Genomic DNA, 11,057 nt, shown 5'->3' with positions numbered 1-11,057 from the left:
GAACCATCCACATTTTTATAGTTTACAACATTTTCGTTGGAATCCACCTTGGTGGCCAAATAATCGATATAATGTTTAGATCTACAAATATAGATACAAACGTAGTACTAATGTTTATGTATCAAAACGATCTCAAATGAAAATGGCATAAACTACAAAGTTATAGTTTTCTCTACAACTTCGATATAAATTTTATCTCATCGAAGTTCATATATAAAATTTATGATTTTTTTTAAAGATGAATAGGCAAAAAAAAAAGGAAATTCCACTGATTGAACTAGCGGTAACCAACATTTCGCCAGCTCAAACGCCACGCCGGTATGTCCTCCCGGCCCCTCCAAAGTCCAATAGGTGGCAATAGTATAGTTTTCAATTTTTTGATTTAGCCAAATGTTTTTGCAAAAAATGAATTTATTTAAAAATATAAATAAATAATGTCTCTCAATGCCGCTCAAAGGCGCGTGCATGTGGGCCGGTCTGTTATCGGTGAGGTAAAGAGATCTGGAGTGGCAACATCTGAATTCTGAAACGGGCCACACATGTGCTCCAATATGTACTTCTCCGGCCTTTGGGCCTTCGCTCTCGTCGTCCGCCAGATGCTTGCCTCGCGGGCTCGCGGTGTCCGGCGAGGCCTGAGCTCACGGTGTCATCACGCCGAGCGTCAGCCGTCAGCAGTAACTCACGAGCAGCGTCAGCCGGTTCACGAAGACACGTTTGTCGAGTTGCATCTTCCACCTGTGGCCGGGCCGGCCGCCCCGGTAGTTTCCGGAAGCTCGTGCGCGACGTGCAGGATCGCTGGATCGACCGGTCAGCGCCCGTCAGCCGTCACCGATCAGATATTCAGATCGACACTCGCGCCGTGTCGTAGTCGTCCTGTGAAGAAGGATACGACAAGGTACAGAGTCCGGCTTGCCTTGTTGTAGACTGCTGTAGAGATTGGACTGGACAGTGGACTCCACTGAATGACTGGAAACCCCTACACAAAACCATCCATAGCCTACTACACACCCTACCGGGGGCTTACGCGAAATGTAGCTGTTTGTTCCGTTGTGCGGTTGTGCCAAGCGACCTAACGTGTCTATCTACATATGGACTACTCTCAGACAGGGGCGAAGCCAGGATAAATAGTCACCGGGTCGATACTCTCACAGAGTCACAGGACTACCTCTAAGGTTTATGATAATATAATATCAATATATAACATAACAAGTTGACAAAATAAACTTTCACGGCAGTAATTACCTACTACAGTTTTTCTCTACAACTACGACTCTCCATCTTGTGAAAGCGAATTAAATGGTGGCTAGAAATTCTTGCTTTATGAAGCATATATATGCGCATATTATCAAATGTATATTAAGCTCACGATCATCCTTTAGTTGTGTTGAACGATACTAAATTACTAATGTGAAAGTATAGCCATCTGTATACTGTTAAAAGCCAGTAAGTCACTACTGAAATACATCTATATGCAAGCTATACTAAAGTAGATAGATACCTGACATCTTGCCGCAATGAAAGAGCACGTTCTTTGCTGGAAGGCATATGTCCTATCTGCTTTCTGAGTTTGAATGGTATAGCTGGAAAAAAAAAACTAAGACCTCACGGTTCAGACTTGATTGCTAGTTACCAATTCAAGTATTGGGTATTTGGGGTACCTGGACAACAGATGGGCAGAGAGCTTAGGACTTCTTCTAGTGGTGTTTCTAAAATGACTCATGGGATTATTTTATTTGGCCTGAGTCGATACATGCACCACTGGAGCAAATCGATGCATGGAGTGTGCCAGGAGTCAACCACCAAACATGAGTCAATTCATTCCAATAAAAATAATATTCACGTGGAAAAAAGACGAAGAGGAAATGGACGAAAAGCACCAGGTCACTCATGCAAGTGTCCAGCTTTGGAGAACAAAACATATTTTTATTTAAATGGCCCACAGGAAGAGTCGACCTACCACTGGAGATGGAAGGAATCGACTCAATTGCATCTTTTTGTATGTGTACATAGTCGACCCACCACTACACATGCCCTTAAGCTTATAGCCGGCGGCACTGGCAAGTTGCGGTTGGGGTTTGTCAGTTTGTGCCTTATATGAATGAAGGAGCGGCGGCACCACCTCTAGGATTTGCGAATTGATATGAGAACAAAAAAGATCGGAAGATGAAACAATGACCAGGCTGTGGGCCTATTACCTTCCGGGCTATGGGCTTACCTGTACATATATACTTGCATTCACGTAATCACGTTTCATGAAACGGGAGCTAGGCCATTGGGTGGGCTACCGGGCTTATCTTTGCTCCTTGCTAATCAATCGATGGATGGGCTAAGGACCTAAGGTGACGCCACGATGGACTGCTCGGCCGCAAGTCTGTCGGGGTCGCACATATTTTTTACCGGGGTCCAAGCTGGACAAAAATCGTTGGGCATTTGAGGTGATTGCAAAACCATCGGTGTCCCGACTCCGATGCGTGAACGTAGCTTCGCCCCTGCCTCAAGTACCCGCTGCTGTTGTCAATTGTCAAGATGTTTTGACATCTTCCACCAAAAGAATCCTCTCGGTACCTTATTACGAGCGCGGATATGCACTCGTCAGTGCCTCACCGCCGACAGCGACAACCATGCATTGATGCATGTATATGCACACACGCCAAAAGCGTTGGGGCCTTGGGGGAGCCGGGTGGAAACTGGTAAGCCTCAGCCCCGGCGCTTATGCCGTTTTATGCCGTGTACTCGTGCAAAACGCCTCCGTCGACGGCGAGAAGACTCCAGGGTTCCCGCCCCTGGACGTATTCTCGGCGCCATGCATGCACATCTTATTAGCTACGGTCGAGCTGTATGGTTGATGGTTTTTACAACTAATAAGTCAGCTGATAATGTTTTATTGTAAAAGAAAAACACTATACATAACAAGGGAACAGAGCGACCGGGCATGCATCCACAATCATGTTCCCATGTTCGTTCGCTTGGGCCTTCCATCGCTTCTGCACCCCATGTGCAGCTTCGTTCGGATGATGAAGCGAGCAGTAGCAGGCTAGTAGCGACTGCCAGCAGTGGTCTCGCGTGCCGTGGACAGCGACCCGCGCCGGCTGGCCGGCCGGTAGACCGTATCAGCAGCGCAGACGAGACCCTGGTCAGGCCAGAAGCAACAAAGCGAGAACCCGGAAGGCCAAAGCGGAAGACCACGAGAAATTACCACCCGGAACACATAAAGCCCGGGCACCCCAAACCTACCAAACGCTGGCCACAAGGGCATTTCCGGGAACCTCGCCGCGGGCGGGGCCGCAGGGGCCGGGCTGGAAGGCCGCGGAGCTTTTATTTACCAGCTCGGTTGGTCAGCCAGCCAGCCAGCCAGTCATTAGTCAGTACTGCACACTGCCATCGCTCTCCCACTGCTAGAGCGCGTGAGCAGGAATAGTAACGGTTTCTCCCCAGCTCGCGTCTCGTCCCTTCGCTCGCTGCTGCTAGTTCGGCCGGAGCCATGGCGCGGAGGGCGGCGGCCGTGGCGGCGCTGCTGGTGGTGCTGTGGGCGGGCGTGGCGTCGGCGGCCGTGTACGAGGTGGGCGACAAGACCGGGTGGACCATCATGGGCAACCCCGACTACGCCGCCTGGGCCAGCTCCAAGAAGTTCCACCTCGGCGACACCGTTGGTGCGTCCCATCCCTCCCCCCTGTCCGTCTCTCGTTTGCGCTCTCTTTGCGTGTGTGTGTGTTGAACTGTTGATCGAGCAGCAGGAGCAATCACTCCCTGTTTTCGTTTAGTTAGATTTTCTTCAGAATTCCACTAGGAGAACGGAGAATTTTGAAGCGAACACACTTCGATTTTTCTGCCGAAATTCAGGGAATGTTCCTTCTCAAGAACTATAGAACCCCGGGTGTATTAGTGATTAGTGCGCTAGTGGCACTCGGGCCAGCACGACACATGGTTGTAGGAGTAACAAACTAGGACTGACAAGTTAACAGCAACTCGGCAAAAAATGAACAGCGATCGGAAGACGCCTACTCGTAGTTGCAGGAAGGAAGTACCACAAAGTAATTTCCCTGTCCTCTTCTGAGCCCTGTCCAATCTCCACCACCCTCTCGGCGTCGGAAGTACCACAAAGTAATTTCCCAACAACAGATTTGTTTTTGTGTGATTCTGTCAGTTTCAGGCTTCCGGTAGCGGCCACCGGCCATGGAGGAGAGCAGCACTACTAATTCCGGAAGCGGGCCCCCACGCCCTAATTCCGAGCGAAAACTCGCTCACGTCGCGTGTGGACACCGAGGTTTTAAATAACTGGCTAAACAATTTAGCGTTCTAGTTTTGAAAATAGGCTATAGTCAGATATAGCGGGTTATAGTGGTATGAAAAAACTTAGATAAATATTTTTAAATAGCTATAGTCAAAGACCGCGGAGGCTATAACCGAAAATTTAAAACCTTGTTTTCACTCGTCCCAGCCCCAGCAGCAAAGAAAAGGCCGCGCACCTCCGTTTACCCGTGGCCGCTTTACACGTGAACGGAAGAAAGCACCCGAGAATCGGTGGCCACGCTAGCTACGTGTACCTTCGCGCGGGCGCGGCACGGCGAGCGGCTGGCTGCCTGGCTGGAAGCCGAGGCCTCATTTACGGATTATTACAGCCCCGCGCCGCGTTGGTCGTCAGCCTGTGCGGCGCCTAATAACTACGCCGGCTTTATCAGGCGTTTAGTTCCACCCTAAATTTTTAAAAAGTATTAGGCCCGTGTATGGAGTATTAAATGTAAAAGAAAAAAAACTAATTGCACAGTTTGGTGGAAAATTGCGAGACAAACGTTTTGAGTCTAATTAGTCCATGATTAAACACTAATTATCAAATAAAAACGAAAGTGCTACTGTAGCTCCAAATTCCAACTTCCTACAACTAAACAAGGCCTCAGGGCAGTCCCAATGGTGCATTGATGATGGTTTCTATCCTCATTAAATGACTTGTCATGTAGGCAAAACGCTGACATGGCAACGTAATTAATGAAGAAAGAGAGCAAAAATTATAGAAATGGTTTCTTCATGAAGAAATCAGGTCTACTCTTGACCCAATGCACCAAGAAACCATGAAATCGTCATTGGGAAGAAACCACCAGTTTCTATGAAGCTCATGTCGCACTTCCATTGGAGAAAAAGATAGAGTTGAGAAAGAGAAAGAGAAAATAGTTATTACTCATAGAAACCATGGGTTGAAAAACAGTACTTTTTTTTTGCAGTATCCTATATTATAGAAACTACTAGTTTTTTTCATTGGGACTGTCCTCAGTTGCCCTCGTACGACGGCTGTGGTAGTGGCAGCACAGGTAGTGGTAGTACCCGCAAAATCTATGCTGGCCTGCGCCGCCATGAAGTTAATGATCCATTAATGGTGGATGACCGTGTCGAGGATTAGCAATAATCTCATTGATGGCTGACGTGACGGAACGTTGGCCGTGAGGAAACAGAGAGGGTGTCGGCGGATCGATCGATCGATCTGGGTGCGCGCGCCTTGTGCAGCACCAGGGCACCAGCAGTTGTAGTGCGCTGGCTGCGGGCCAGGAAGGATGAGTGGCCAGGCTAGCGACCTGCAGGCTTTCGGCTATCCTTTCCGGAATGCGATCGATGGAGATCAGGAGATGGAAACACGAGGGATAGCTCCAGGTAGGCTCTTGACGCGACCTTCTCCTTCCCCGTGGCGGCCGGCGTCCGCCATTTGGACGTGGTGTGACCGTATACGATCCTACATTATAAATCATGATAATATTTTTCTCTCATATTAAATCGGCTAACGAAACGATCACGGTAACGCGCTCGTGCCCCGCCCGGCAGGGACATCCCGGCGCCTTTCTCGGCGTGACGCACGGCCCCACCCAACCGCCAGCCGATGCTAATGGTGGGGCACGGCTGCACGGGGCAGAGCAGCAGTGGTAGCGGCACGCACAATGAATGCGCCGCGGGAAGGCTGGCGCTGGCGCTGCTGCGCGCGCGCCTGGCGCCTGGCGGCCACTGCTCATCAGTCTGCATGCTGATGACCTGCCGTCCGTTGCACACGTCCGGGCTCCGCCGGGGAAAGGGACACGCTTTTGCCGAAACAAATGCCTGCTGCTCCGGTGCTCCGGGACTCTCGTCTCTGCTCTCTAGCCAGCGCAAAGAGCATGACATGCCAGTGATATCACCGTGCAGTCACGCACAGTCAAGCCTTCTCCTACACTAGCGAAAGGACAACTGCCTCGCTAGCGAAAGGACAAAAGAACGTGCGCTGTGCTCCAGAATTATCGAGAGGTCAACAAGCTTTTGCCTTCTCTTCTTCTCAGGTAGTGAAGGCTCTGTTGCCTTTGCTGGTTAATCCTGTGATGAAGGAACCTTTTCTGGTACGGGTAGGAGTAGCTTTTCTAGACATGCCTGGTGCTTCGAACGGGCTTTCTCCTTTCTGGAAAAACTTGATGCTGCTTTTGCCGCCGGACCACCATCCTCTTAAGAAAGTTGAATTGTACTGGAATACTAATGATTCTTATTAGCTTGCGCTTTGCTTCATTGATCTAACTTTAGTGCTATCCATCATGACAGTCCAAAACAAATCCCACACATGGTACACATGATGAGCATAAAGAAAACATTCTAGAGCATTTCTACTCGTACGGTTCTCCTCCCGTGAGGCCGTGACAGAACATTCACAGCACCTTTTCACTTGTCCCAACTCCCATCTAACCTTGAATCCTTAATGCCACAGCCAAGTTAGGGAAGGTTTAGATAGGAAAATAGGGTAGGCTTTGCCTTACCTTGCGGTGCGTGTTGTGCGTGCCTCTGCTGCATTGGGATTCCATGGCAATGCAATCGTTTCAGACTAGTAGACGGCAACCCATGTTAAGATTGCCAGAAACGAGCCGTGCACATCTCTGTACCGCCCCCCCACCCACTCACTCCGCTGTCTCTTACTCCAATGAGGCATTGAGAGTTTGAGACGCAGACGCAGGCCACACGTCCTTCTGTTTCTGGTGGAAATGGATGAGAGATTGCTTCTCCAGTGACAAGGCCATCATTGTTGTAGAGATGTAGACTGACCCAGTAGTTGCTCTGTCTCCAACAAGAATCCTATACGGACATCCAAACCTAAAATAGGTAGAAAGAGATCTAAAATCAACATTTAACAGAGTACTTATACTGGAGATCTATTTTAGGTTGTCTGTGAAGCACAACCTAAATATAAGCATCATCTTCCCTGAAAACTCATTTGCTGAAAGGATTCTCTTTTGGGTCTTGGTGCTGAAGAAGATACCAAATATGTATTGAACCCTTTGCCGATAGAGTTATCAAAGGATGAATTGATTTTGTATTTTGGGTGTTGTAGTTGAGATAGCCTAAGCACTTGTCACCCGCCTGGATCTGGATCACACTGTACTGTTTTACTGGCATGGGAGAGGTTGCAAGTTTGCAACCTTGGCAAGCCTACAATTCCTAGACGATGAACATCACTTCCATTCACCAAAATACGATACTTTGTTGGTGAAACAACCATGCATTGTCTACCACTGCCCAGCTACATACGGAGTAGAGTACTCCGGCCGGTACCATGATGTGATGTGTTGTTCACTTTTTCTCCGCATCTGCCTGAAATACATCACCTTTTGGCTTTTATATGGGCATGCAACGACTTGTCAAATAAAGGCACTTACGGTGCAAAAACCATCATTAATTTTTATAGTCTCGGATATTGTACAAAGAAATTATTGTCCCCAATACAAAGAAACTATTCTCCCCAATACAGCCTTTTTATCCAGGATCCAAATAAAAATCCAGCGAATCATTTACCTTGCTGTACCTGGATCCTCTGCGCCACCTATGAACAAGCCGTGCTCTACACCATGAACTCCGCCCTGGCCATGCTCGCCGCGGAAAGCTGCGAACCGCATCGGGGCGCCATCGTGCTCGCCGCCGGAGGGAAAGAGAAGCGCAGGAACGTGACCTTGACGGACTCGTAAGTCCCGACGCAGACCACGCGACCGCCACGGACGGCCATGGCGTCGTCGAAGGTGTAGGCGGGGTCGGCGGTGTAGATGGTTGATGGTAGCGCTGGCCCGGACCATGTCGGCGAAGTGGTCCCGCGGCAGCGTCCCTGCAAATGCGTTGACCAGGACCATATCTCGATTTTGCTTGCTTGCTTGTCATCGATGATAAACTCAACCGCATCTTGCTTGCTTCCATCTCCTCCGCCTCAGCCAGCGGCGTCGCAGCCCTCGCGGACAGCAGCAAGCGCGACGAGTTCTCCATCAGCAGTCCCCCGTTCGACCCCAACCCCAAGTCCCCAACTCCTCGCCACGCTGGCGGCCGCGCGAGCGACTTGGCTCCGGCCGCGCTAGCGAGTCCGCGTCCGCGCTGGCGGCCGCGCCAGCGAGCTCCGCGTCGACGGCCGCGTCCGCGCGAGCGACTCCGCGACCACACCGGTGGCCGCGCCGGCGACCTCCCACGTCTACGGCGCACGGGATCTGCAGAGGAGAGATGGAAACGATGTGTCCTCTCCCAACGCGAAAATCACTGATTTCTTTCGCTAGACTCGGGGCTTTTTGGCACGGCTCCTCCCGAGGGGCTTCTCTGAAGGAGCCAGAGCCGTTTTGAAGGAGCCATAAATTGTGGCTCCTCTAAAACGGCTCCGGCTCCTTTGTTTTTTTACTAAAAAACGGCTCCTCCAAGAAAACGTTTGGCAGGGCTCCTCTGGAGGAGCCGGAGCCGGAGCCGAAAAGGAGCCCTGCCAAACAAGCCCTCAATTTCCTTCTTTTTCTTCGTTTAGTTGCCTTCCACGTCATTAAAATGCTGATGTGGCAGCCTAATAAATAGGGATAGAAACTATCCATAGGTTCTGTTTGCTTTGCTGAAAAACTATGCCTAAAAGTACCGTTCGCTAATTTGTTGTGAAAGAAAAATAATATTTATTCGCTGAAATAATACTGCTCATAAGACGAGCGAACATGGCCTTGTCTGGATTGGGAATGTCCTGGTGCTGGGCCCTGTTGCCAACTCACCGATGCTGCTGCATGCGCTCTAATTGTATGCTCACTTTCATCCGATCTTTCGTCCGATCCAGCGATTCGATCTGGTGGTAGCTCTTGCCGGCCCTCTCATTGGGTCCAAAAGATGAGGGCGTGCATAGCATCTTTATAGCTATAGTAATGAGAGGACTTCAAATGAGGATAACCCCATCCAGGAAAGGTTTCTATGATTGCCAATGTGGATGATACAGCCCACCTCCAGTGTCATGCTTGCAATGTGGATGCCAGATTGGGGTAGGCCCATGAGCTGTAAAGTTGGCATCATGATCGCCTCTCCTATCATTTCATCCACTAGAGATGCATGCCACTCAAGTCAAAATTGCTCGGTTTTTTACCTGTTTATTCCACGGCTGCACTGAATTCTGCCTTTCTTCGACCAAGGTGCATCTTCTGGCCATGAGGAGATAAAAATAGCTGTCGAGTAGCTGTTGAGTGGAGATAAAAATTTTGGTTTGTTGGCACGGATTGCTGTGTGGAATTTTCATGAATAACGCAGATATAACTAGATAGTGTGGAATCGTAGCACTTTCATCAAAGGCGATCGGTACCGTCATTGAGTGGGTTGGTAGGATCCGTGCTGATATGAGCTATGCTTCATAAATAATTCATTATGCTTTAATCCCCAGCAACCAAAAAGTTTGTCCATGAGGATGTTGACGTTTCTTACGTTTACAATACAATACGTAGGACATTAGCATGATGAGGTGCATAGATGAAATTGGTCATCTAAGCTCAGGAATTTAGTAACTTTGTCAAATTCATGATGCCATCATGCTGGTGTCAGATTTATCTCTGTTTCAAACATGGCACTACCCTCTTCAGGCTTCAGCTGGCAGACTTATTGACCATGTGGGACATCTTACTGATCAGTGTTTACTACTGGTTTTGTTCGTCAGTTGTTGAAGCTATTGGCTATGTGTGGGGATCCATGGAACATGGATAGAATCATCCACATCACTTTAGTGCCTGTGTTTGTGTCTGTGTTTGTTTTAGTTTTGTCCAAGTAGCAACCTTTTGTAAAACTGGCATCCTCCTCCTTAATTTTATGATACTCCTATATAGCACTGCTCCTGCTTATTAGTTAATAAAAAAAAGAAAGAAACTAGTGACTATTGATTGATTCATGTCTGACGACTTGTGATCTTGTTGGCGTATGATTGCAGTGTTCACATACAACAAGCAGTTCCACAACGTGCTGGCAGTGAGCAAGGCGGACTACAAGAACTGTGACGCCAGCAAGCCGACGACCACCTGGTCCACGGGCAACGACTCTGTCGTCCTCAACAACACGGGCCACCACTACTTCCTCTGCGGCTTCACGAGCCACTGCGCCGCCGGCCAGAAGGTGGACATCCGCGTCGCCTCCTCCTCTGCTGCCCCTTCCGAGTCCCCCTCCGTCGCACCGTCTCCGACCCCCTCCGGCTCCAAGCCCTCCGGCGGCGCCACGGTCGCGCCGTCGCCGCACCCCAACGACACGCCGAAGGCCCTCTCCGCCAGCTCCGTGGCCGCGGCCGTCGCCGCGTCCCTGCTCTCTCTGGCTGCGGCCGTGCTGGCATGATCAGGGCCGTTTAGTGTCGGCTAGGGGACGACGCCTTTGTGAATTGTGAGGGACCGTACTGTGTCTGTGGCCGTATGAGCATTTAGCACCTGGATCTGTGTTTGTTTTACTTTTTCTCTTTTGCCCGTCTGGTTTCATACACTGCTCTGATTCTGTGGATCCTGGTATCCCATGGGATTTCTGCCGGTTGTCAATTAATTTCCTCATGTTTTGGGCTGTTTGTTCGTCTGAAATCTGGACTAGGAAATTAAGGACTTATTCGGTGTGCTTTACGCTGACTTTGACTCCGCTCCGACCTTGTAGTTGTAGCCGTAATGTAGGGAGCTAGAGCCGATAAAATAAAGAATTACGGCTTTTTAATCTCCTCTTTCTACTCCCTTGAGCTAGAGCCGATGAAATCTGGACTAGGCAGGAGGCATTCGCCAAGGCATGCAGATAACAAGTTGGGAGGCCAGGATTTCCTGACCCATTGAGAG

General features: G+C 49.5%; 1 protein-coding gene across 1 annotated transcript; it reads left to right on the top strand.

Moving 5' to 3' along the window:
• Nucleotides 1-3,324: 3,324 nt before the first annotated feature.
• On the top strand, nt 3,325-10,798 carry LOC136550305 (mavicyanin-like). The gene is made up of 2 exons (XM_066541836.1): nt 3,325-3,650; nt 10,187-10,798. Exons 1-2 carry the CDS (start codon nt 3,482-3,484, stop codon nt 10,579-10,581), a joined length of 564 nt encoding a protein of 187 aa, XP_066397933.1. The 5' UTR covers nt 3,325-3,481; the 3' UTR covers nt 10,582-10,798.
• The last annotated feature ends 259 nt before the right edge of the window (nt 10,799-11,057 follow it).

Source organism: Miscanthus floridulus, chromosome 4, assembly GCF_019320115.1.
Source record: "Miscanthus floridulus cultivar M001 chromosome 4, ASM1932011v1, whole genome shotgun sequence".
In the NCBI taxonomy this organism is placed as follows: Eukaryota; Viridiplantae; Streptophyta; class Magnoliopsida; order Poales; family Poaceae; genus Miscanthus; species Miscanthus floridulus.
This window is presented reverse-complemented; position numbering and strand designations above follow the sequence as displayed.